Source organism: Artemia sp. Qi Xiang Cuo, chromosome 7, assembly GCF_049724085.1.
Source record: "Artemia sp. Qi Xiang Cuo chromosome 7, ASM4972408v1, whole genome shotgun sequence".
NCBI lineage: Eukaryota > Metazoa > Arthropoda > Branchiopoda > Anostraca > Artemiidae > Artemia > Artemia sp. Qi Xiang Cuo.
The window spans coordinates 47837156-47860693 of NC_142800.1; the positions used below are offsets into that span (position 1 = coordinate 47837156).

Here is a 23538-nt window from a genome sequence, read left to right on the forward strand (position 1 = left end):
TGTCTGTCTTTCTCTGTTTGTATGTCTGGATCTATTTTTTTGTATGTCTGGGTTGGTGTTTGCATATCAAAGTGTTTGTCTTTGTTGGTTTGTATGTCTAAAGTAACTGTCTTTATCTATTTGTATGTATGAATCAATATGTTTGTATGTCTGGGTTGTTGTTTGCAAGTCAAAGTGTTTGTCTTTGTTGGTTTTTATGTCTAAAGTGTCTGTCTTACCCTGTTTGTATGTCTGAATCTATTTGTTTGTATGTCTGGGTTGATGTTCGCACGTCCAAGTGTTTGTCTTTGTTGGTTAGTATGTCTAAAGTGTCTGCCTTTCTCTGTTTGTATGTTTGAATCTGTTTGTTTGTTTGTCTGGGTTGGATTTTGCATGTCCAAGTGTTTGTCTTTGTTGGTTTGTATGTCTATTGTGTCTGTCTTTCTCTGTTTGTATGTCAGAATCCATTTGTTGGTATGTTCGGGTTAGTGTTTGCAAGTCCAAGTTTGTCTTTGTTGGTTTTTATGTCTAAATTACCTGTCTTTCTCTGTTTGCATGTCTGAATCTATTTGTTTGTATGTTTGGGTTGGTGTTTGCAAGTCCAAGTTTGTCTTTGTTGGTTTGTGTGTCTAAAGTGCCTGTCTTTCTCTGTTTGTATTTCTGAATTTATTAATTCGTATGTCTGTGATAGTGTTTGCAAGTCCAAGTGTTTGTCTTTTTTGGTTTGAATGTCTTAAGTGCCTGTCTTTCTCTGTTTGTATGTCTGAATCTATTTGTTTGTATGTCTGAGTTGATGATTGCAAGTCCAAGTGTTTGTCTTTGTTGGTTTGTATGTCTAAAGTGCCTGTCTTTCTCTCTTTGTATGTCTGAATCTATTTATTTGTATGTTTGGGCTGGTGTTTGCAAGTCAAAGAGTTTGTCTTTGTTGGATTGTGTGTCTAAAGTACCTGTGTTTCTCCGTTTATATGTCTGAATCTATTTGTTTGTATGTCTGGGTTGTTGTTTGCAAGTCTTAGTGTTTGTCTTTGTTGGATTGTTTGTCTAAAGTGCCTGTCTTTGGTTTGTATGTCTAAAGTACCTGTCTTTCTCTGTTTGTATGTCTGAATCTATTTGTTTGTATGTTTGGGTCGGTGTTTGCAAGTCCAAGTTTGTCTTTGTTGGTTTGTGTGTCTAAAGTACCTGTCTTTCTCTGTTTTTATGTCTGAATCTATTTGTTTGTATGTTTGGGTCGGTGTTTGCAAGTCCAAGTTTGTCTTTGTTGGTTTGTGTGTCTAAAGTACCTGTCTTTCTCTGTTTGTATGTCTGAATCTATTTTTTTGTATGTCTGGGCTGGTGTTTGCAAGTCCAAGGGTTTGTCTTTGTTGGATTGTATGTCTAAAGTGCCTGTCTTTGGTTTGTATATCTAAAGTGCCTGTCTTTCTCTATTTTTATTTTTTAATCTATTTGTTTGTATGTCTGTGTTGATGATTTCAAGTCGAAGTGATTGTCTTTGTTGGTTTGTATGTCTAAAGTGCCTGTCTTTCTCTCTTAGTATGTCTGAATCTATTTATTTGTATGTTTAGTCTGGTGTTTGCAGGTCAAAGTGTTTGTCTTTGTTGGATTGTATGTCTAAAGTACCTGTCTTTCTCCGTTTATGTGTCTGAATCTATTTGTTTGTATGTCTGGTTTGTTAATTGCAAGTCCAAGTGTTTGTATTTGTTGGATTGTATGTCTAAAGTGCCTGTCTTTGGTTTGTATGTCTAAAATACCTGTCTTTCTCTGTTTGTATGTCTGAATCTATTTATTTGTATGTCTGGGCTGGTGTTTGCAAGTCAAAGTGTTTGTCTTTGTTGGTTTTCATATCTAAAGTGCCTGTCTTACCCTGTTTGTATGTATGAAACTATCTGTTTGTATGTCTGGGTTGGTGTTTGCAAGTCCAAATGATTGTCTTTGTTGGTTTTCATGTCTAAAGTGTCTGTCTTTCTCTGTTTGTATGTTTGAATCTGTTTGTTTGTATGTCTGAGTTGGTGTTTGCAAGTCCAAGTGTTAGTCTTTGTTGGTTTGTATATCTGAAGTGCCTGTCTTTATCTGTTTGTATGTTAGATTCTATTTGTTTGTATGTCTGGGTTGGTGTTTGCAAGTCCAAGAGTTTGTCTTTGTTGGTTATTATGTCTAAAGTGTCTGTCTTTCTCTGTTTGTATGTCTGGATCTATTTTTTTGTATGTCTGGGTTGGTGTTTGCATATCAAAGTGTTTGTCTTTGTTGGTTTGTATGTCTAAAGTACCTGTCTTTCTCTATTTGTATGTCTGAATCCATTTGTTTGTATGTCTGGGTTGGTGTTTGCAAGTCAAAGTGTTTGTCTTTGTTGGTTTTTATGTCTAAAGTGTCTGTCTTACCCTGTTTGTATGTCTGAATCTATTTGTTTGTATGTCTGGGTTGATGTTCGCACGTCCAAGTGTTTGTCTTTGTTGGTTAGTATGTCTAAAGTGTCTGCCTTTCTCTGTTTGTATGTTTGAATCTGTTTGTTTGTTTGTCTGGGTTGGATTTTGCATGTCCAAGTGTTTGTCTTTGTTGGTTTGTATGTCTATTGTGTCTGTCTTTCTCTGTTTGTATGTCAGAATCCATTTGTTGGTATGTTCGGGTTAGTGTTTGCAAGTCCAAGTTTGTCTTTGTTGGTTTTTATGTCTAAATTACCTGTCTTTCTCTGTTTGTATATCTGAATCTATTTGTTTGTATGTTTGGGTTGGTGTTTGCAAGTCCAAGTTTGTCTTTGTTGGTTTGTGTGTCTAAAGTACCTGTCTTTCTCTGTTTGTATGTCTGAATCTATTTATTTGTATGTCTGGGCTGGTGTTTGCAAGTCAAAGTGTTTGTCTTTGTTGGTTTGTGTGTCTAAAGTTCCTGTCTTTCTCTATTTGTATGTCTGAATCTATTTGTTTGTATGTCTGAGTTGATGATTGCAAGTCCAAGTGTTTGTCTTTGTTGGTTTGTTTGTCTAAAGTTCCTGTCTTTCTCTCTTTGTATGTCTGAATCTATTTATTTGTATGTTTGGGCTGGTGTTTGCAAGTCAAAGAGTTTGTCTTTGTTGGATTGTGTGTCTAAAGTACCTGTGTTTCTCCGTTTATATGTCTGAATCTATTTGTTTGTATGTCTGGGTTGTTGTTTGCAAGTCTTAGTGTTTGTCTTTGTTGGATTGTTTGTCTAAAGTGCCTGTCTTTGGTTTGTATGTCTAAAGTACCTGTCTTTCTCTGTTTGTATGTCTGAATCTATTTATTTGTATGTTTGGGCAGGTTTTTGCAAGTCAAAGTGTTTGTCTTTGTTGGTTTTTAATTGTAAAGTGCCTGTCTTACCCTGTTTGTATGTATGAATCTATTTGTTTGTATGTCTGGGTTGGTGTTTGTAAGTCCAAGTGTTTGTCTTTGTTGGTTTGTATGTCTAAATTGTCTGTCTTTCTCTGTTTGTATGTTTGAATCTGTTTGTTTGTATGTCTGGGTTGGAGTTTGCAAGTCAAAGTGTTTGTCTTTGTTGTTTTGTATGTCTAAAGTGCCTGTCTTTCTCGGTTTGTATGTCTGAATCTATTTGTTTTTATGTCGGGGTTGGTGTTTGCAAGTCCAAGTGTTTGTCTTTGTTGGTTCTTATGTCTAAAATGTCTGTCTTTCTCTGTTTGTATGTCTGAATCTATTTTTTTGTATGTCTGGGTTGGTGTTTGCATATCCAAGTGTTTGTCTTTGTTGGTTTGTATGTCTAAAGAACCTGTCTTTCTCTATTTGTATGTCTGAATCTATTTGTTTGTACGGGTGGGTTGGTGTTTGCAAGTCCAAGTGTTTGTCTTTGTTGGTTTGTATGTCTAAAGTGCCTGTCTTTCTCTCTTTGTATGTCTGAATCTATTTGTTTGTATGTTTGGGCTGGTGTTTGCAAGTCAAAGTGTTTGTCTTTGTTGGTTTTTATGTCTAAAGTGTCTGTATTACCCTGTTTGTATGTGTGAATCTATTTGTTTATATGTCTGGGTTGGTGTTCGCAAGTCCAAGTGTTTGTCTTTGTTGGTTTGTATGTCTAAAGTGTCTGCCTTTCTCTGTTTGTATGTTTGAATCTGTTTGTTTGTTTGTCTGGGTTGGAGTTTGCATGTCTAAGTGTTTGCATGTCCAAGTGTTTGTCTTTGTTGAATTGTATGTCTAAAGTGCCTGTCTTTGGTTTGTATGTCTAAAGTGCCTGTCTTTCTCTCTTTGTATGTCTGAATCTATTTGTTTGTGTGTCTGGGCTGGTGTTTACAAGTCAAAGTGTTTGTCTTTGTTGGTTTTTATGTCTAAAGTGACTGTCTTACCCTGTTTGTATGTATTAATCTATTTGTTTGTATGTCAGGGTTGGTGTTTGCAAGTCCAAGTGTTTGTCTTAGTTGGTTTGTATGTCTAAAGTGTCTGTCTTTCTCTGTTTCTATGTTTGAATCTGTTTGTTTGTATGTCTGGGTTGGAGTTTGCATGTCGAAGTGTTTGTCTTTGTTGGTTTGTATATCTAAAGTGCCTGTCTTTATCTGTTTGTATGTCTCAATCTATTTGTTTTTATGTCTGGGTTGGTGTTTGCAAGTCCAAGTGTTTGTTTTTGCTGGTTTGTATGTCTAAAGTGCCTGTCTTACCCTGTTTGTATGTATGAATCTATTCATTTGTATGTCTGGGTTGGTGTTTACAAGTCCAAGTGTTTGTCTTTTTTGGTTTGTATGTCTAAAGTGTCTGTCTTTCTCTGTTTGTATGTTTGAATCTGCTTATTTGTGTGTCTGGGTTGGAGTTTGCATGTCCAAGTGTTTGTCTTTGTTGGTTTGTATGTCTAAAGTGCCTGTCTTTATCTGTTTATACGTCTGAATCTATTTGTTTGTATGTCTGGGTTGGTATTTGCAAGTCCGTGTGTTTAGTTTTGTTGGTTTCTATGTCTAAAGTACCTGTCTTTCTCTGTTTGTATGTGTGAAGTCTATTTGTTTATATGTCTGGGTTGGTGTTTGCATGTCCAAGTGTTTGTCTCTGTTGGTAAGTATGTCTAAAGTGACTGTCTTTCTCTATTTGTATATCTGAATCTATTTGTTTGTATGTCTGAGTTGGTGTTTGTAAGTCCAAGTGTTTGTCTTTGTTGGTTTGTATGTCGAAAGTGCCTGTCTTTCGTTGTTTGTATGTCTGAATCTAATTGTTTGTATGTCTGGGTTGGTGTTTGCAAGTCCAAGTGTTTGTCTTTGTTGGTTTATAATGTCTAAAGTGCCTGTCTTTCTCTGTTTGTATGTCTGGGTATGTGTTTGCATGTCCAAGTGTTTGTTTTTGGTAGTTTGTATGTCGAAAGTGCCTGTCTTTCGTTGTTTGTATGTCTGAATCTAATTGTTTGGTGTTTGCAAGTCCAAGTGTTTGTCTTTGTTGGTTTGAATGTCTGAAGTGCCTGTCTTTCTCTGTTTGTATGTCTGAATCTAGTTGTTCATATGTCTGAGTTGGTGTTTGCAAGTCCAAGTGTATTTGTTTGTTGGTTTGTATGTCTAAAGTGTCTGTCTTTCTCTGTTTATATGTCTGGGTATGTGTTTGCAAGTCAAAGTGTTTGTCTTTGTTGGTTTGTATGTCTAAAGTGACTGTCTTTCTTTATTTGTATGTCTGAATCTATTTATTTGTATGTCTGGGTTTGTGTTTGCAAGTCCAAGTGTTTGTTTTTGTTTGTTTTTATGTTTAAAGTGCCTGTCTTTCGTTGTGTGTATACCTGAATCTAATTGTTTGTATGTCTGGGTTTGTGTTTGCAAGTACAACTGTTTGTCTTTGTTGGTTTGTATGTTTAAAGTGCCTGTCTTTTGTTGTTTGTATGCCTGAATCTAATTGTTTGTATATCTGGGTTGGTGTTTGCAAGTCCAAGTGTTTGTCATTGTTGGATTTTATGTCTAAAGTGCCTGTCTTTCTCTGTTTGTATGTCTGAATCTATTTGTTTGTATGTCTGGTTTGGTGTTTACAAGTCCAAGTGCTTGTCATTGAATGGTTTGTATTTTTAAATTGCCTGTCTTTCTCTGTTTGTATGTCTGAGTCTTTTTGTATGTATGTCTGACTTGGTGTTTGCCAGTCCAAGTATTTGTCTTTGTTGGTTTGCATGTCTAAAGTGCCTGTCTCTCTCTGTTTGTATGTCTGAATCTATTTGTTTGTATGTGTGGGTTGGTGTTTGCAAGTCCAAGTGTTTGTCTTTGTTGGTTTGTATGTCTAAAGTCCCTGTCATTCTTTGTTTGTATGTCTGAATCTATTTGTTTGAATGTGTGGGTTGCTGTTTGCAAGTCCAAATGTCTGTCTTTCTCTATTTGTATGTCTGAATCTATTTTTTGTATGTCTGGGCTGGTGTTTGCAAGTCCAAGTGTTTGTCTTTGTTGGTTTGTATGTCTAAAGTGCCTGTCTTACTCTGTTTGTATGTCTGAATCTGTTTGTTTGTATGTCTTGGTTGGGGTTTGCAAGTCCAAGTGTTTGTCTTTTTTGGTTTCTATGTCTAAAGTGCCTGTCTTTCTCTGTTTGTATGTCTGGGTTGGTGTTTGCAAGTCCAAGTGTTTGTTTTTGTTGGTTTTTATGTCTAAAGTACCTATCTTTCTCTGTTTGTATGTCTGAATCTATTTGTTTGTATGTCTGGGTTGGTGTTTGAGGTCCAAGTGTTTGTCTTTGTTGGTTTGTATGTCTAAAGTGCCTGTCTTTCTCTGTTTGTATGTCTGAATCTATTTGTTTGTGTGTCTGGGCTGGTGTTTACAAGTCAAAGTGTTTGTCTTTGTTGGTTTTTATGTCTAAAGTGCCTGTCTTACCCTGTTTGTATGTATGAATCTATTTTTAAAGTGCCTGTCTTTCTATGTTTGTATGTCTGAGTCTTTTTGTTTGTATGTCTGGCTTGGTGTTTGCAAGTCCAAGTGTTTGTCTTTGTTGGTTTGTATGTCTAAAGTGCCTTTCTTTCTCTGTTTGTATGTCTGAATCTATTTGTTTGTATGTCTGGCGTGGTGTTTGCAAGTCCAAGTGTTTGTCTTTGTTGGATTGTATGTCTAAAGAGCCTGTCTTTCTCTGTTGGTATGTCCAAATCTATTTGTTCATATGTATGAGTTGGTGTTTGCAAGTCCAAGTGTTTTTCATTGTTGGTTTGTATGTCTAAAGTGACTGTCTTTCTCTTTTCGTATGTCTGAATATGTTTGTTTGTATGTCTGGGTTGGTGTTTGCAAGTCCAAGTGTTTGTCTTTGTTGGTTTGTGTGTCTAAAGTGTCTGACTTTTTCTGTTTGTATGTCTGAATCTATTTGTTCGTATTTGTTCGTGTGTTCGTATGTATTTGTTCGTCTTTCTCTGTTTGTACGTGTGAATCTATTTTTTGTATGTCTGGTTGGTCTTTGCAAGTATAAGTGTTTGTGTTTATTGGTTTGTATGTCTAAAGTGTCTGTCTTTCTCTGTTTGTATGTCTGGCTATGTGTTTGCAAGTCCAAGTGTTTGTCTTTGTTGGTTTGTATGTCTAAAGTGCCTCTCTTTTTCTATTTGTATTTCTGAATCTATTTTTTTGTGTGTCTGGGTTTGTGTTTGCAAGTCCAAGTGTTTGTCTTTGTTGGTTTGTATGTCTAAAAGTCCAAGTGTTTGTCTTTGACAGTTTGTATGTCAAAATTGTCTGTATTTCTCTGTTTGTATGTCTTGAATCTATTTGTTTGTATGTCTGGAGTGGTGTTTGCAAGTCCAAGTCTTTGTCTTTGTTAATTTGTACGTCTAAAGTGCCTGTCTTTCTTTGTTTGCATGTCTTAATCTATTTGTTTGTATTTCTGGGCAGGTTTTTGCAAGTTCAACTGTTTGTCTTTGTTGGTTTCTATGTCTAAATTGCCTGTCTTTCTCTGTTTGTATGTCTCGGTTGGTGTTTGCAAGTCCAAGTGTTTGTCTTTGTTGGTTTGTACGTCTAAAGTACCTGTCTTTCTATGTTTTTATGTCTGAATCTATTTTTTTATGTCTGGGTTGGTGTTTGCAAGTTCAAGTGTTTGTCTTTGTTGGTTTGTATGTCTAAAGTGTCTGTCTTTCAGTGTTTGTACGTCTAAATCTATTTTTTTGTATGTCTGGGTTGGTGTTTGCATGTCCAAATATTTGTTTTTGTTGGTTTGTATGTCTAAAGTGCCTGTCTTTCTCTCTTTGTTTCTATGTCTTGGTTGGTGTTTCCAAGTCCAAATGTTTGTCTATGTTGGTTTCTATGTCTATAGTGCCTGTCTTTCTCTGTTTGTATGTCTCTGTCGGTGTTTGCAAGTCCAAGAGTTTGTCTTTGTTGGTTTGTATGTCTAAAGTACCTGTCTTTCTCTGTTTGTATGTCTGAATCTGTTTGTTTTTATGTCTGGGTTGCTATTTGCAAGTCCAAGTGTCTGTCTTTGTTGGTTTGTATGTCTAAAGTCTCTGTCTTTCTGTGTTTGTATGTCTTACTCTATTTTTTTGAATGTCTGGGCTGGTGTTTGCATGTCCAAGTGTTTGTCTTTGTTGGATTGTATGTGTAAAGTGCATATCTTTCTCTGTTTGTATGTCTGAATCTATTTGTTTGTATGTCTGGGTTGGTGTTTGCAAGTACAAGTGTTTGTCTTTGTTGGTTTTTATGTCTAAAGTGCCTGTCTTTCTCTGTTTGTGTGTCTTAATCTATTTGTTTTTATGTCTGGGTTTGTGTTTGCAAGTACAAGTGTTTGTCTTTGTTGGTTTGTATCTCTAAAGTGACTGTCTTTCTCTGTTTGTATGTTTTAATCAAGTTGTTTGTATGTCTGGGTTGGTGTTTGCAAGTCCAAGTGTTTGTCTTTGATGGATTGTATGTTTAAAGTACCTGTGTTTGTCTGTTTGTATGTCTGAATCTATTTGTTTGTACTGTCTGGGTTGGTGTTTGCAAGTCCTAGTGTTAGTCTTTGTTTGTTTGTATGTCTAAAGTGCCTGTCTTTCTCTGTTTATATGTCCGAATCTATTTGTTTGCTTGTCTGGGTTGGTGTTTGCAAATCCAAGTGTTTTCTTTGTTGGTTTTTATGTCTAAAGTGCCTGTCTTTCTCTGTTTGTATGTCTGAATCTATTTGTTTGTATGTCTTGGTTGGTGTTTGCAAATCCAAGTGTTTTTCTTTGTTGGTTTGTATGTCTAAAGTGCCTGTCTTTCTCTGTTTGTATGTCTGAATCTATTTGTTTGTGTGTCTGGGTTGGTGTTTGCAAGTCCAAGTGTTTATCTTTGTTAGTTTGTTTGTCTAAAGTGCCTGTCTTTCTCTGTTTGTATGTCTGAATCTATTTATTTGTATTTCTGGGCTGGTGTTTGCAAGTCCAAGTATTTGTCTTTATTGGCTTGTATGTCTAAAGTGCCTGTCTTTCTCTGTTTCTATGTCTGAATCTATTTGTTTGTATGTCTGGGTTGGTGTTTTTAAGTCCAAAAAGAGAGGCAAAAATGAGCAAAAAGTTGTGTGGAGGGGGGTCCTTTGGGGGCCCTTCTGTGTCTCAAGTGCGCAAAAGGAAAGAATATTAAAAAAAGGGGGGACAAAAAAGTTGGGCGGGAGCACTTTGGGGGCCGTTCTGTGTCTCAAGCATTTAAAAAAGTGTAAAAAAATTGTGGGGCCTAAAAAAGTTGGGGGGATAGTGGAGGCCCTGGGGGTTGGGATGGGGGACCTTAAAACACTGTTCAAATGGAGCTTGTGTATTATAACGACCACAGAGTTTCGCCCCAAATCATCCTCTAAAATTTCTCAAACTGTTTCACCCAAAAAATATCTAAAATGTTGATTAATTTGTTTTAGTCCAAATAATCACCTAAAAGTAATGTCTGCGTGTTCCTTTGTTTTGGCGTCCCTGCGTTGTCACATTTGAAATTCCCAGGAAACCGTGTTCAAATGGAACTTGTGTGACCACAGAGTTTCGCCCCAAATCGTCCTCTAAAATGTCTCAAACTGTTTCGCCCAAAAAATCTCTAAAATATTGATTAATTTGTTTTCCCCCAAATAATCCCCTAAAAGTAATTTCTGCGTGTTCCTTTTGTTCGGCATCCCTGCGCTGTCACATTTGAAATTCCCAAGAAACCGTTTCCCCCGTAAAATATATTCAATCTGTCTTGCATCTCATTTGAATTTCTAAAAATAGATCTAAGGTGTTCCTAATTACACTATTAAGGTTTCGAAAGAATATCAATTTATCTCAGACTAAAGACCAGAGAAGCCATATTTAAAAATAGAATATTAATTTAGCTCTCACACCTAAAGACCAGAGAAGCCATATTTAAAAACGGAATATTAATTTATCTCTCAGACCTAAAGACCAGAGAAGACATATTGTTTCTTAATCCTCTAATGATGCATTAGAATTCCCCGTCAAATATTCATCATTGTCAATTATCTAAATCAATTTCCTAGAAATCTAGTCCCATTCGATTATGCAATCAATTTCCCAGAAATCTAGTCCCCTTCAATTATGGAACAAATTTCCCAGAAATCTACCAAGGATATTAAATCTCGTTCAGGCTTTTTACCAAGGACAATAAATCTCGTTCTGTACTGGCAGCCCCTTTCCTACTCGTTTGGCCTTTATGCTCATGATCTGATTATATGGAAGTCTGGAAGGGATACCAACCTTCTTCAAAGACCTGCCCAAGAAGATGAAAGTTTAATTTACAGGTAGGCCTATTCTTCAGCTTTCGGTTTACCAACCTCAATGGCAAAACTAATTCCATAATATTTGCTAATCGAAGAAAAGGTCTCCCCATACCAATAACAGAACTTTCCTTTAAGATTCCGTATGGCAATTCAGTGAAGCTACTTGGTATAAGGATTAATTCCAAATTACTTTGGCGTAAACAGATCAATGCTCTAAGATATAGTATTATTCACAGACTCTTCATACTAAAAAGATAGCTGGAAGTAACTAGGATTGCCAGCCAACAATTATAATAGACTTTCGTGAAAAGTATTCAATCCAAACTAGAATAAGGGATCCAATTTTTCTCCAATTACTAATTCCATAAATTTTTAACATCCTACATTCCTAAATTTTTAACATCCTTGAATCTCTACAAAATTCCGCAACTAAAATAGCTATGTCTGGATGTTTTGACTGACACCCTTAAGAGAAAGAGCCTCCTATTAGAGACAGAAATATTCCTGATAAATTCATATATATGGCAGCAAGCATGTAGTATATAGACATATTCAATGAAAAAAGTTTGTCACAATACTCATACATCTTGAATTGTTTCTCTAAAAGAGGTACCGATTTGAATTAAAAAACTGTTTGTACTTATCCTATTACTGAGGCCCTTCCTTAGGAAATGTACCTGCCATAGTGCAAAAGTAATCTCTTTCCCAAAAACAAAAATCTGGTGTTTATTCTGGAAGTGTGTTTATTTGTGTGTTGTTTTTTTTTCCTTTCTTTTTTTCTATTTTTTTTCAGGGGGGATCGTATTGACCCAGTGGTCCTGGAATATCACAAGAGGGCTCATTAAACGGAAATTAAAAGTTCTAGGGTCCTTTTTAAGTGACCAAAAAATTGAAAGGCAACTAGGCCCCCTTTCCCGTCGCTTTTCTTACAAACTTGTCCGATCTAAATTTTGAGATAACCGTTTCGTTCATCATAGATTAAAGCCCCAATAACTATCCTTTGGATATAACATTAACCCCCCCCTCCCACAGCCCTAGGGGAAAGGTTTTTAAGTTATAACATTTGCCCGTTGTTTACGCATAATATTTGTTATTGGGAAGTATGCATACATTTTAGGGTAGGGGGATAAATTTTCTGCTGGGGGGTTTTCCACGGGGGGATTTTCCATGGGGAGGGAAGTTTTCAGGGGATGAAATTGTAAGGAGAAATTATACACTGGGGGAATTCGGAAGAATTCCTCTGCACTCTGCAAAATTATGTTTGTATGTCTTGCTTTCTCTTTCACGGCTCAATTTTACGGGTGGAGTTGTTAAGGGAATTAAATTTTAAAAAACAAGTTTTTTCAACTGAAAGTAAGAAGCCATATTATAACTTAAAATGACCAGAAATTATTACGTATATGAAGGATGTTACCTACTGCTCAACACCTCGCTCTTTGCGCTAAAGTTTGAATTTTGTCCCAATTCTTTAAGAACAATTCTCGAAAAACAAGGGTCGCTTAATTAGAACAATAAGAAGCTTTTTTTAAGAGTACTAAAATAAAATTTAATATTGCTCCTTATTTTCAGTTTAAAAAACTTATTTTTTTTCTTTAGTTACCTACAAAACCGCGGACAAGCTCAGGTTTGAGTAAAACGCCAGTTCGTAGAATTTTACAGATATTGGAAAATATCAGCAGTCAGTTTATCTTAGCTAGTGTGCAGATGTATCTTGCGTAATTTTTTGTGACTACCCCACCACTAACCATGGGTGATCCTCCCCTCCCAAAAAACGTACTAAGGATAAGCTACGAATAAAGTTTTTTCTAGAGCCATTGATAGGGCATATAGTATTAACATTTATCGATGTATCTGGTGTCGGTTTTTTTTTAACACAGACAGGTGGCGAGCCTGTCACCCAGCCTTGCGGCAGCTGAGATCGAACCCATATTGCCAAGCAAACATTAATCCACTGTGCTACCAAAGGATTGACCCAAATGCAGGCACCAAAATTCACCGTGAGCTAAATACCATTAAAAACCATTGTATCACAAACATTGATAAAAATTTCCTCAGGGATCTTAACGTTATAAGTTTGCTGTTCTTAACTCTACACTTTTTCTTTTTTATTTCTATCGTCACCACGGTTTTTTTTTACGTGATATACATTTGACGAAACTGTCAAAAGCGTTGCTATTATAAAACTCTCTAGACGTCAGTAAAATGGCAATGCCATCTTTAAAAAAAATCCTTCTTCTTTGCTAGTTGTTCTCTGTTGTAGATAGGTAGGTTACTTTCAAACAAGATCTAATTCTAATAATTTTCAGTGCATTTATTTGTACATTTACAAGAATAGCCAAAAGGGCTTGGAGGAGGGGCCTGCTCAGATCCTTAGAGATTCCAATTTCACATTATTCTGTATTGTTTGTACCGAGCCTCTTAAGTTATTAAAATTTTAATCCGTTACAAATAAAATACCGAAAAAAAGCAAATGTAACTAAACCTTTAATCTTTTGAAGGTTTGTTTTCAAGTTGATATCCAAGAAAGAAAACTATTTGTTTAGTTACGATAGTTTAACCAGAAAAATTCCATTTGAGTAACAGCACATTGTTGCAGATTCATTCGTGTGGGTATGACGCGTCGAGAATGTTTTTTGGAATGGGTTTACTTTTTTATTTACTTTCGTTTTTATTTTGTGTATACATATATTTATTTTGCTATGTTATTCTTATGTTGTTCGCCATGGCCCTACTGGGTTTATCATATCATAGCAAATTAATTATAATCTTTAAAGAGAAAGCAAGTAAAAATGAAATTGTTTCAGGGTAAAAATATGTTTAAGATAAGGCTAAACATTAAAAAAAAATAACTGTAGCTAGGGAAGTATAGTCAAACGTGAAATATCCGATAAAGAAGAGTCATTGAATTATTTCTGCAACCAAACGGAATTTTATAACGTAGAAGCAAGGTACTAGAAAGAAGCTTCATCAATACTTTTCAATTTGATCGTAAATTTGACATAAACGGGTGGAATTGTAGGATTTTAGAGCAAGATTTACAGAATTATTCATAAAGGAGATTAGAAATAACCTACGAGCACAGAACATGGAACTTGAGGGATTTTCTAACTTTAGAACAAAATATTTTGTCTCGACCAATTTTCCGAAGAGCTGTAGGTTTTCTGGGAGAAATTACAAGTTATGATGAACTACTAGAAACCCCCCTCGAGCTATGACAAGAATGATGAAAAGTCATGCATCCTACAGGGACTCCTTCGCCCATGAGAGTTTATTTGAAGGATTGCGCAAGGGTAAAAATACTTCGCTCAATAAACTCACTCAAGCGATGGATTTTGAAGGATGAGCCGCATTTTTGTTCTGAAGTTAGAAAATCCCTCAAGTTCCATGTTCTGTACTGTTAAGTTATTCCTAATCTCCATTATGAATAATTCAGTAAATCTTGCTCTAAAATTCATTGCTTAAGCAAGTTTATTGCGCGAGTTATTATTACCCTTACGCAACCCTTCAAATAAATTCTCATGGCTGAAGGAGCCCTGGCACGATACATACCTTTTTATCGTTCTTGTCACAGCTCGAGGGGTTTTTCTAGTAGTTCATCATAACTTGTAATTTCTCGCAGAAAACCTACAGCTCTTCGAAAAACTGGCTGAGACAAAATAAATGCATTGTCGTTATTTTGTCATATAATTTTAATCAGTTTTAGAAAGTCATTGTTGCACCCTAATCTATTTACTCTCTGAGGGTTTACAATTGTGACCTTGTTTTTTAAATACTTATTAATTGAAAATGTAAGCATAATTGACGAACATGCTAAATTCTAATGCGAAACAATACTGACACAAATTCAAAAATGTTTCAGACGAATTCGACCGGCTTTGTAATCAGAGTTGAGGAGTTCGACCTTCCAGAAGCGACAAATTGCAACACAACTTACGTTAGTTTTGCTAGCTCTTTCCCTGTTCAGAAGTAAGTATTAGTCAGAGGCTTCACCAATAAATCAAGCCCACTGTTGTTACCTTCATTTCATTTTCATTTTCTGCCAATAAAAAAAATATTATTATCAGTTCTTAATTATGAACAATAAAACCAATTTACCAACAATCCTGACTCGAATTAATTAGAATCTTAACTATTATATTTTACCTCTTTTTCCGAGAATTTTTTGGCTTTTCAAAATCCTGCTTTCAAATTCATTTTTTTATTCATATAGGCATTTTCACTTACTGTGGGAAGGAAATATCTATTCTTCTTCTTTTTAAGCTCTGTAAAATTATCTAGAGAAAAGTTCATTGATTTTTAGCATCAAACAGGATTTAGGACAATGTAATTTTCATAGTTCATACCTATTAGGATGGATGCTTGAAATGATTTAAATAAAAAAAACAAGTTTTTTAAACTGAAAGTAAGGAGCGACATTAAAACTTAAAACGAACAGAAATTATTCCGTATATGAAAGGGGCTGTCCCCTCCTCAACGCCTCGCTCTTTACGCTAAAGTTTTTTATTGTTTTAAAAAATAAAGTTGTGAGACAGAGTCAAACTTTAGCGTAAAGAGCGAGGCGTTGAGGAGGGGACAGCCCCTTTCATATACGGAATAATTTCTGTTCGTTTTAAGTTTTAATGTCGCTCCTTACTTTCAGTTTAAAAAACTTGTTTTTTTTATTTAATTTCTGATCTTTTTTTAGTTAATGCAGCTTTTATTTTAATAAAAATTTTAATTTTATTTTGCTAAATTGATGTCTTTACAAATTAACTCACGTAACTAACTTTTATATTCGTATATTTTTCTTCTGGCAAAAAATACAAAGTTGCAGATTTTTGCAGATATGAGCTTTAACCTATGTAATAGGGTTTTCTGATACGCTGAATCTGACGGTGTGATTTTCATTAAAATTCTTTCTCTTGTAGGGGAAAATTCCGTTTTTAAAAGTTTCGATTACTATTGAGCCGTATCGCTTGTTTTTTTATTGTTTTTTTTATTACGTATATGTTATTACGTATATGAGGGGGTTCTGCCCTTAGTCAATACCACGCTCTTTACGTTAAAAGTTAAAAAAAATTTGATTCACAAACCCCTGAATCACAAAGGCCGTTTAATTAGAATAGATAGCTCTTTTGAAAGCACTAAAAAAAACTGTAGCGTATAGAGCGAGGTATTGACTTGGGGGAGAACCCCCTCACATACGTTATAATTTCTGTTCGTTTTAAGTTCTAATATTCCTTATTACAATTCAGTTGAAAAAACTTGTTTTTTTTTTTTATTTAATTTCTGATCGTTTTTTAAATAATGCTTGGAAATCCGGTGCCCCCATCATAGAAATGTCCCTTACCCCAAAGAAACATCCTCCCCGGAGCTATTCTCCAGAGTGACTCCCTCCTCTAGCCCCCCTCCAGAAAAAATCCTTCCTGAAAATGGTTGTATACTTCCCAATAACCAATAAATAATGCTGGCAAGTCCGGCGCCCCCTTCATGGCAATTTCCCTTCCCCCATGAACACTTCCTTCATGAACAGATCCTCAAACAAAACCCCCGACCCCACCTTACCAACCCCAAGCAGAAAAAAAAACAACAGAAAACTTCTGTATACATCCGAATAACCAATACTATATGTTAACATTGGGTAAAGTTCATATCTTTTAGCCCTCCCTCTGGGTACTTCGGGGGATTAAGTCATACCAAAAGACATATTTATCATATTTTCGACCATGCTGAACAAAATGGCTATCTCAAAATTTTGATCGGGTGTCTTTGGTAAAAAATAAGCGTGGGAGGGGGCCTAGTTGCCCTCCATTTTTTTGGTCACTTAAAAAGGGCACTAGAACTTTTAATTTCCGTTCCAATGAGCCCTCCCACGATATTCTAGGACCACTGGGTCGATACGATCACCACTGGGGAAAAAAAACAAACAAACAAACAAATAAACACGCATCCGTGATCTTTCTTCTGGCAAAAAATGCAAAATTCCGCATTTTTGTAGATAGGAGCCTGAAACCTCTGCAGTAGGGTTCTCTGATACGCTGAATATGATGGTGTGATTTTTATTTTTGTTCTATAGCTTTTAGGGGGTCTTTCCCCCTTTTTTTGAAAATCAGCCAAATTTTCTCAGACGCGTAACTTTTGATGGGTAGCTCTAAACTTGATGAAAGTTATATATTTGAAATCAGCATTGAAATCAGATTCTTTTGATATATCTATTGGTATCAAAAACCCGTTTTCTAGAGTTTCGGTTACCATTGAGCCGGGTCGCTCCTTACTTACAGTTTGTTACCACGAACTGTTTGAAAAGTGCCCCTCCTTGATACTCTAATGGTAGTGGTTGAGGTCCTAGAATAACTCAAAAATCTTGTACATCACCCTTAAAGTAACAATTTTGATATTTTTTAAATTACCAAATAGAAAACAATGAGGCCTCCAGTGAAAAACTTAAAATTTTATACTGCTTAAACTTTATATATTCCTTGAGATTATCAAACAAAAAATAATAAGTTACCCACACCCTTTAGTAGAACTACTGTGTATTCTAGAGTATTTTTGGATGAAAGTGACAAGCATACAGTTTCATTCTAATACGCAAGCTAGATGCATCCTAAACTTGGGAGTGGGCCATGTCCTAAAAATGACTTAATCCTTTGCCATATTTTCGCGATAGTGAAGAGCAGGACTAAATTTTGAAATTATCAAGAAAATATCCCTGCAGAAAGGGCTACTCTTTCATTCCACACCTTAGCATATGCTGAAAATATAATTCATATGAACGAAGAATAAACTGAAATTTAGGATTAAAACGCTATACATGTATGAAAGTTAATTCTATATTTTTCGCCCACCTTATTCTTCAGTCTTCAAATTACCTTGACCTAAAAATTAATGAGACATGAAAGCACTAAGCTGGAAATCCGATCTAGATAGGTCTAAATTTGAATACTTTATGTTGAGTTCATGCAAACGTAAGACCACTTATTGCTCTGAAACTTGCAGTGTGGCTTTTTCCAGACATTATTCATGTCTTTATTCTAGATAACTTAAAACCAGAAAATGTGTGCGTGTTCATGATTGCAGTGAAAGCTGCAATTTAGTAAAGAGTGAATCACAACACTTAACAAAAAAAATAAATAGACAAAGAATTCTCAAGGGAAAATATTTCCAACTAATACTGCTTCAGGAACGGTATCTCTTGTCCGTTTTTCTTGAAAGTGGCTCTATTGCTCATTGACCCCTTAACATGGATAGACAGGTCCTTTTTTATTTTTAATTAATTAAAAAAAAACTTTCTGAAAAAGAAGTTCTTCAAAGAAAAGTAAAGGCCATTTTAAACTTAAGATCAGTAGATAAAAATATATGTTAAAATTCAAACTCAAAACAACTAGATTTTGCTATTAAAGAATAAATGAAACCCAAAAGGAACAGAAATTAGATAAACAATCATAACAAAAAAACATACAACAAGTAATAATACAAATGAATAAATAAATATTGAAGCGAGTAATGCTTAAATTGAATATGCAAATCAAGGCTAAAACGAAAAAAAATAATTTGCTATTGAAGTATAAATGAAACTCAAAAGGAAGAGAAATTAAATAAAGAATCAATCCAAACAAACATACAATATTTACTAATGTAAATGAATAAATAAATCTTAAAACGAATGAAACTTAAACTAAATAAGCAAATCAAGCTTGAAACGGACAAAAATCACTGCAAACAAGAGTTCGGGTATCGCCTCCTTCTCTCACTGTAAAAGTCTAAAACCTACTGCGTCATGGCGCTTTACTGAAAACGAATTATATTACAAATATTTTCATTTGCACTTAATATTGAAAATAAACATTAAAATCACAGTAAAATTTTGGAACTGATAAGCTTTCAGCAATTAATATCATTATACATGAAATATTCAATTTAATTTATTAATTCTTTCTAAAATTGTTCAAGACCCCTAAAATTGGCCCCTTCCTTAACTGTAAAAAGATAAAGCCTACTGCGTCATTGGCGCTTCACTGAAAATGAACTATAATACAAATATTTTCTTTTCCAGTTCTTACAGCATTTAAAATGAAAATAAAATCACAGTGAAATAAAATCTTGAACTGATGGATCATTAACCAATTAATATCATTATATATCAAATATTCAATTTGATTTTTTTATACTTTCCAAGACTGTTTAAGACATATATATTTTTCAGTAAAGTGCCATGCCGCAGTAGGTTTTATACTTTTACAGTGAGAGAAGGAGGCGATACCTAAACTCTTGTCTGCAGTGATTTTTTCTCGTTTCAAGCTTGATTTGCATACTCAGTTTAAGTTTCACTCGTTTTGAGATTTATTTATTCATTTACATTAGTATCTATTGTATGTTTATTTGTAATGATTCTTTATTTAATTTCTGTTCGTTTTGAGTTTCATTTATGCTTTAATAGCAAAATATTAATTTTGCGTTTTAAGCTTGATTTGCATACTCAATTTAAGCATTACTCGCTTTAACATTTATTTATTCATTTATATTATTACTTGTTGTATATTTTTTTGCTATGATTGTTTGTTTAACTTCTGTTCGTCTTGGGTTTCATTTATTATTGAATAGTAATTTCTGGTCGTTTTGAGTTTGAATTTTAACAGGGGTTTGCATCTGCTGATCTTAAGTTTATAATGGCTTTTACTTCTCTTTGAAAAACTTCTTTTTCGGAAAGTTTTTTTTTACTTAATTTTTGTTCTTTTATGATTGCAAAAATTTTCAAATTTAAAAAAAAACTTATTTCAAAATCAAACTTTTTTTTCAAAATGTTCATCAAAGTATCAAAACTAGTATCCATGTAACAAAATCAAAGTAAAAAAATGGATTTGGTCCACCTTGGAGTTTTTATTATCCGATATTTGAAATATTTTTAACAAAATGGCTATCTCAAAATTTTTATCGAATGGGTTTGGGGAAAAAGGGTGAGGGGGGGGGCTAATTGCCCTTCGATCTCTTTTGACTCTTTAAAGGGAATCAGAACTTCCATTTTCAATCAAATAAGCCTTCTCTGAAGTTTATACGAGGATCCCTTCTATAAGAACCATATATGTACCCAGGGCAAAACTTATAACGCCTATCCCCTGGCCCAGGGGTATTTTCCGACCCCAGATTTTTAATATCTGATGTTTGAAACTATTTTTAACAAAATGGCCGTCTCAAATTTTTTTTTGGATGGGTTTGGGGAAAAAAGAAGTGGAGGGGAAGGGGCTAGTTGCCGTCCGATCTCTTTTGACTGTGAGAAAGTGAACTAGAACTTTTAATTTCAAATCAAATGAGCCCTCTCTGGTTTTTATACGAGCATCCCTTCCATAACAGCTATATATCCCCGCCAGGCATAACTTACAACGCCTGCCCCTGGTTCTGAAGGATTGTGTCGACCCCGGAGTTTTCGTTGTATGATCTCTGAACCATTTTGAAAAAATAATTCTCTCTAAGTTCTTATTGGATGTGTTTGAGGAAAATAGGGCGTAGAGGAGGGCTAGTTGCCCTCCGATCTCTTTTGACTCTTAAAAAGTGAAACAGAACTTTCAATTTCCAATCAAATGAGCCCTCTCGGAAGTTTATGCGAGCATCCCTTCTATACGAAAACCGTATATGCCCCCAGAGCATAACTTACAACGCCTACCCCCGGGCCCTGGGGGGTTGCGTCGACAAAAGAGTTTTTTTATCCGACCTTTGAACTATTTTTAACAAAATTGCTATCTCAAAATTTTAATCGGGTGGGTTTGGGGGAAAAGGGTGTGTGGGTAGAGGCTAGTTGCCATCGAATATCTTTTGACTCTTAAAAATTGAACTAGAACTTTCAATTTCCAATCAAATTAGCTCTTTCTGAAATTTATACGAGCATCTCTTTCATAAGAATCATATACGCCCTCAGGACAACACTTACAACGCATACCCCCAGGCCCTGGGGTGTTGTTTCGACACCAGAGTTTTTGTTATCTAATTTTTGAACAATTTAAAAAAAATGGCTATCTTAAAATTTGTAGCGGATGGATTTGGGGAAAAGGCCGTGGGGGGGGGGAGGTGCCCTTCAATCTCTTGACTCTTAAAAAGTGAATTAGAACTTTTTTATTTTCAATTAAATGAGCCCTCTATGAAGTTTATACGAGCATCCCTATCATAAGAACCATACAGCCTTTAGGGCATAACTTAGAACGCATTCCCCAGGGCCCTGGGGGTTGTATTGACACCGGAGTTTTTCTTATCTGACCTTTGAACTATTTATAACAAAATGTCAATCTCAAAATTTTCATTAGATGGGTTTAGAAAAAGAAGGCGGGGGGGGGCTAGTTGCCCTTGGATCTCTTTTGAGTCTTAAAAAGTGAGCTCGAACTTTCATTTTCCAATCAAGTGAGCCCTATATGAATTTTATACGTGCATCCCTTTCATAAGAACCCTATGCGCCCCAGGGCAAAGCTTACAACTCCTACCCCCGGGCCCTGGCGAGGGGGGTTCGTCGACACCTAAGGTTTTGTTACGTGACTTTTGAACAATTTTAACAAAACGGCTATCTCAAAATTTTTATTGGATGCATTTGGGGAAAAAGGAGCGTGGGGGGCTAGTTGCCCTCCAATCTCTTTTGACTCTCAAAAATGGAACTAGAACATACAATTTTCAAACGAGCCTTCTCTGAAGTCTTTACGAGTATCCCTTCCATAAGAACCATATATTTCCCCAGGGCATAACTTACAACGCCTCCACTCGGGCCCTGGAGGGCTGTGTCGACTCCAGAGGTTTCGTTATATGATCTTTGAACCAATCAAAAAAAAATTGGATATTTCAAAGTTCTTATCGGATGGGTTTGAGGAAAAAGGACGTGGAGGAGGAGGGGGGCTAGGTGCCCTCCGATCTCTTTTTATTCTTCAAAAGTGAACTATAACTTTCAATTTCCAATCAAATCAACCCTCTTGAAGTTTATACGAACATCCCTTCCATAAGAACCATATATGCCGTCAGGGCATAACTTAAAACGCCTACCCCCGGACCCTGGGGGGTTGTGTCTACACCAGAGTTTTTGTCACATGATTTTTTAACTATTTTAAACAAAATGACTATCTCAAAATTTTTATTGGATTTGTTTGGGGGAAAAGGGGCGTGACAGGGAGGGTCTAGTTGCCTTCCAATCTCTTTTGACTCTAAAAACTGAACTAGAACTTACAATTTACAATCAAATGAAATTTTTACGAGCATCCCTTTCATAAGAACCATATATTCCCCCAGGGAATAACTTAAAACGCCTGCCCTCGGGCCCTGGTGGGCTGGGTCGTCCCCGGAGTTTTTGTTCTATGGTCTTTAAACTATTTAAAAAAATAGCTATCTCAAAGTTCTTATCAGATGGGTTTGAAGGAAGAAGGGCGTGGGGGGGCTAGGTGCCTTCCGGTCTCTTTTGATTCTGAAAAAGTGAACCAAAACTTTCAATTTCCAGTTAAATGAACCCTCTTTAGTGTTTATACGAGCATCCCTTCCATAAGAACCATATATGCCCCCAGGGCATAACTTATAACGCCTGCCCCCGAGCCCTGGGGGGTTGTGTCGACACCGGTGTTTTTTTTATATGATCTTTGAACTATCATAGGCAGCGCAATCACGCTGCCTAAGTAAAGAACGATGTTGGCACAATGTATTATTTTTTTGTTGTTGTTTTTTTTTCCATATCAGGGCACTTTGTATCGAAGGAGTTGTCGTAGAAACTTCGAAAAGGGCTCATTTGATTGTAAATTGGAGTGGTTACTCGCCATTTTGTTCTGCGTAGTTGATTTCTAGCTAAAAAAAAATATATTTTTGGGGAGGACACTCCCACAAAACCCTCAGGGCAAGGGTTTTAAGTTATGCCCTGGGGGCATACTAGAACGATGTTGGCACAATTTATTATGTATTATTTTTTCCTTTAGAGCAGGGCACTTCGTGTTGAAGAGTTTGTCGTAGAAACTTCGAAAAGGGCACATTCAATTGGAAATTGGAGTGGCTTATGCCCTTTTTAAAAGTTGAAAGTGATTGGAAGGCAACTAACACCCCTCCCACGCACACCATTTCCCGAAACACATTCAATCAAGATTTTAAGATAGCCATTTTGTTCAGCGTAGCTGATTTCCGGATAGAAATTATGTTTTTGAGGAGGACACTCCCCCAGAGCCTTCAGGGCAAGGGTTGCAAGTTATGTCCTGGGGGCATATAAGGTTCTTATAGAAGCCGTTGTCGTAGAAACTTCAAAAAAGGCTCATTCGATTGGAAATTCAAAGAGCTAGTGCTCTTTTTAATAGTCAAAAGTGATTGTAGGGCAACTAACCCCCCTCTCACACCCAACTTTTCCCCAAACACATCCGATCAAAATTTTGAAATAGCCATTTTATTCAACGCAGTTTTAAATTCTGAAAATTAGGTCTTTGAGGGTGACAACCCCATCCCCCCCAACAACCCTCAGGGCAAGGGTTGTAAGTTATGCCCTGGGGGCATATAAGGTTTTTATAGAACGCTTTGTCGCAAAAATTTCAAAAAGGGCTCATTTGATTGGAAATTGTAATGGCTAGTGCTCTTTTAATAGTAAAGAGATTGAAAGGCAACTAACACCCCTTCCACGCCCACCGTTTCCCCAAACACATTCAATTAAAATTTTGAGATAGCTATTTTATTCAACGTGGTTTTAAATTCTGGAAATTAGGTATTTGTGGATAAAACCCCCCCCCCCCCCCACACACACACACACACACAGCCCTTAGGGCAAGGATGGTAAGTTATGCCCTGGGAGCATATAAAGTTTGTATAGAACACGTTGTCATAAAAACTTCAGAAAGGGCTCATTCGATTGGAAATTGAAATAACTAGTGCTCTTTTTAATTGTCGAAAGCAATTGGGAGGCAACTAACACCCCTTCCACGCCCACCGTTTCCCCAAACACATCCAATCAAAATTTTGAGATAGCCATTTTGTTCCTAGCAGTTTAAAGTTATGGAAGTTATACCTTTGAGCAAGACATTCC

The 23538-nt window shown here is 35.9% G+C and overlaps 1 protein-coding gene across 1 annotated transcript in view; it reads left to right on the forward strand.

Moving 5' to 3' along the window:
* Window positions 1-23538, forward strand: part of LOC148950353 (uncharacterized) — a 253340-nt gene that overhangs the window by 213308 nt on the left and 16494 nt on the right. Inside the window, exon 12 of the mRNA XM_089091845.1 lies at window positions 14404-14510. Coding sequence (XP_088947971.1) covers window positions 14404-14510 — 107 coding nt within the window. The remainder of the gene's footprint in view (window positions 1-14403; window positions 14511-23538) is intronic.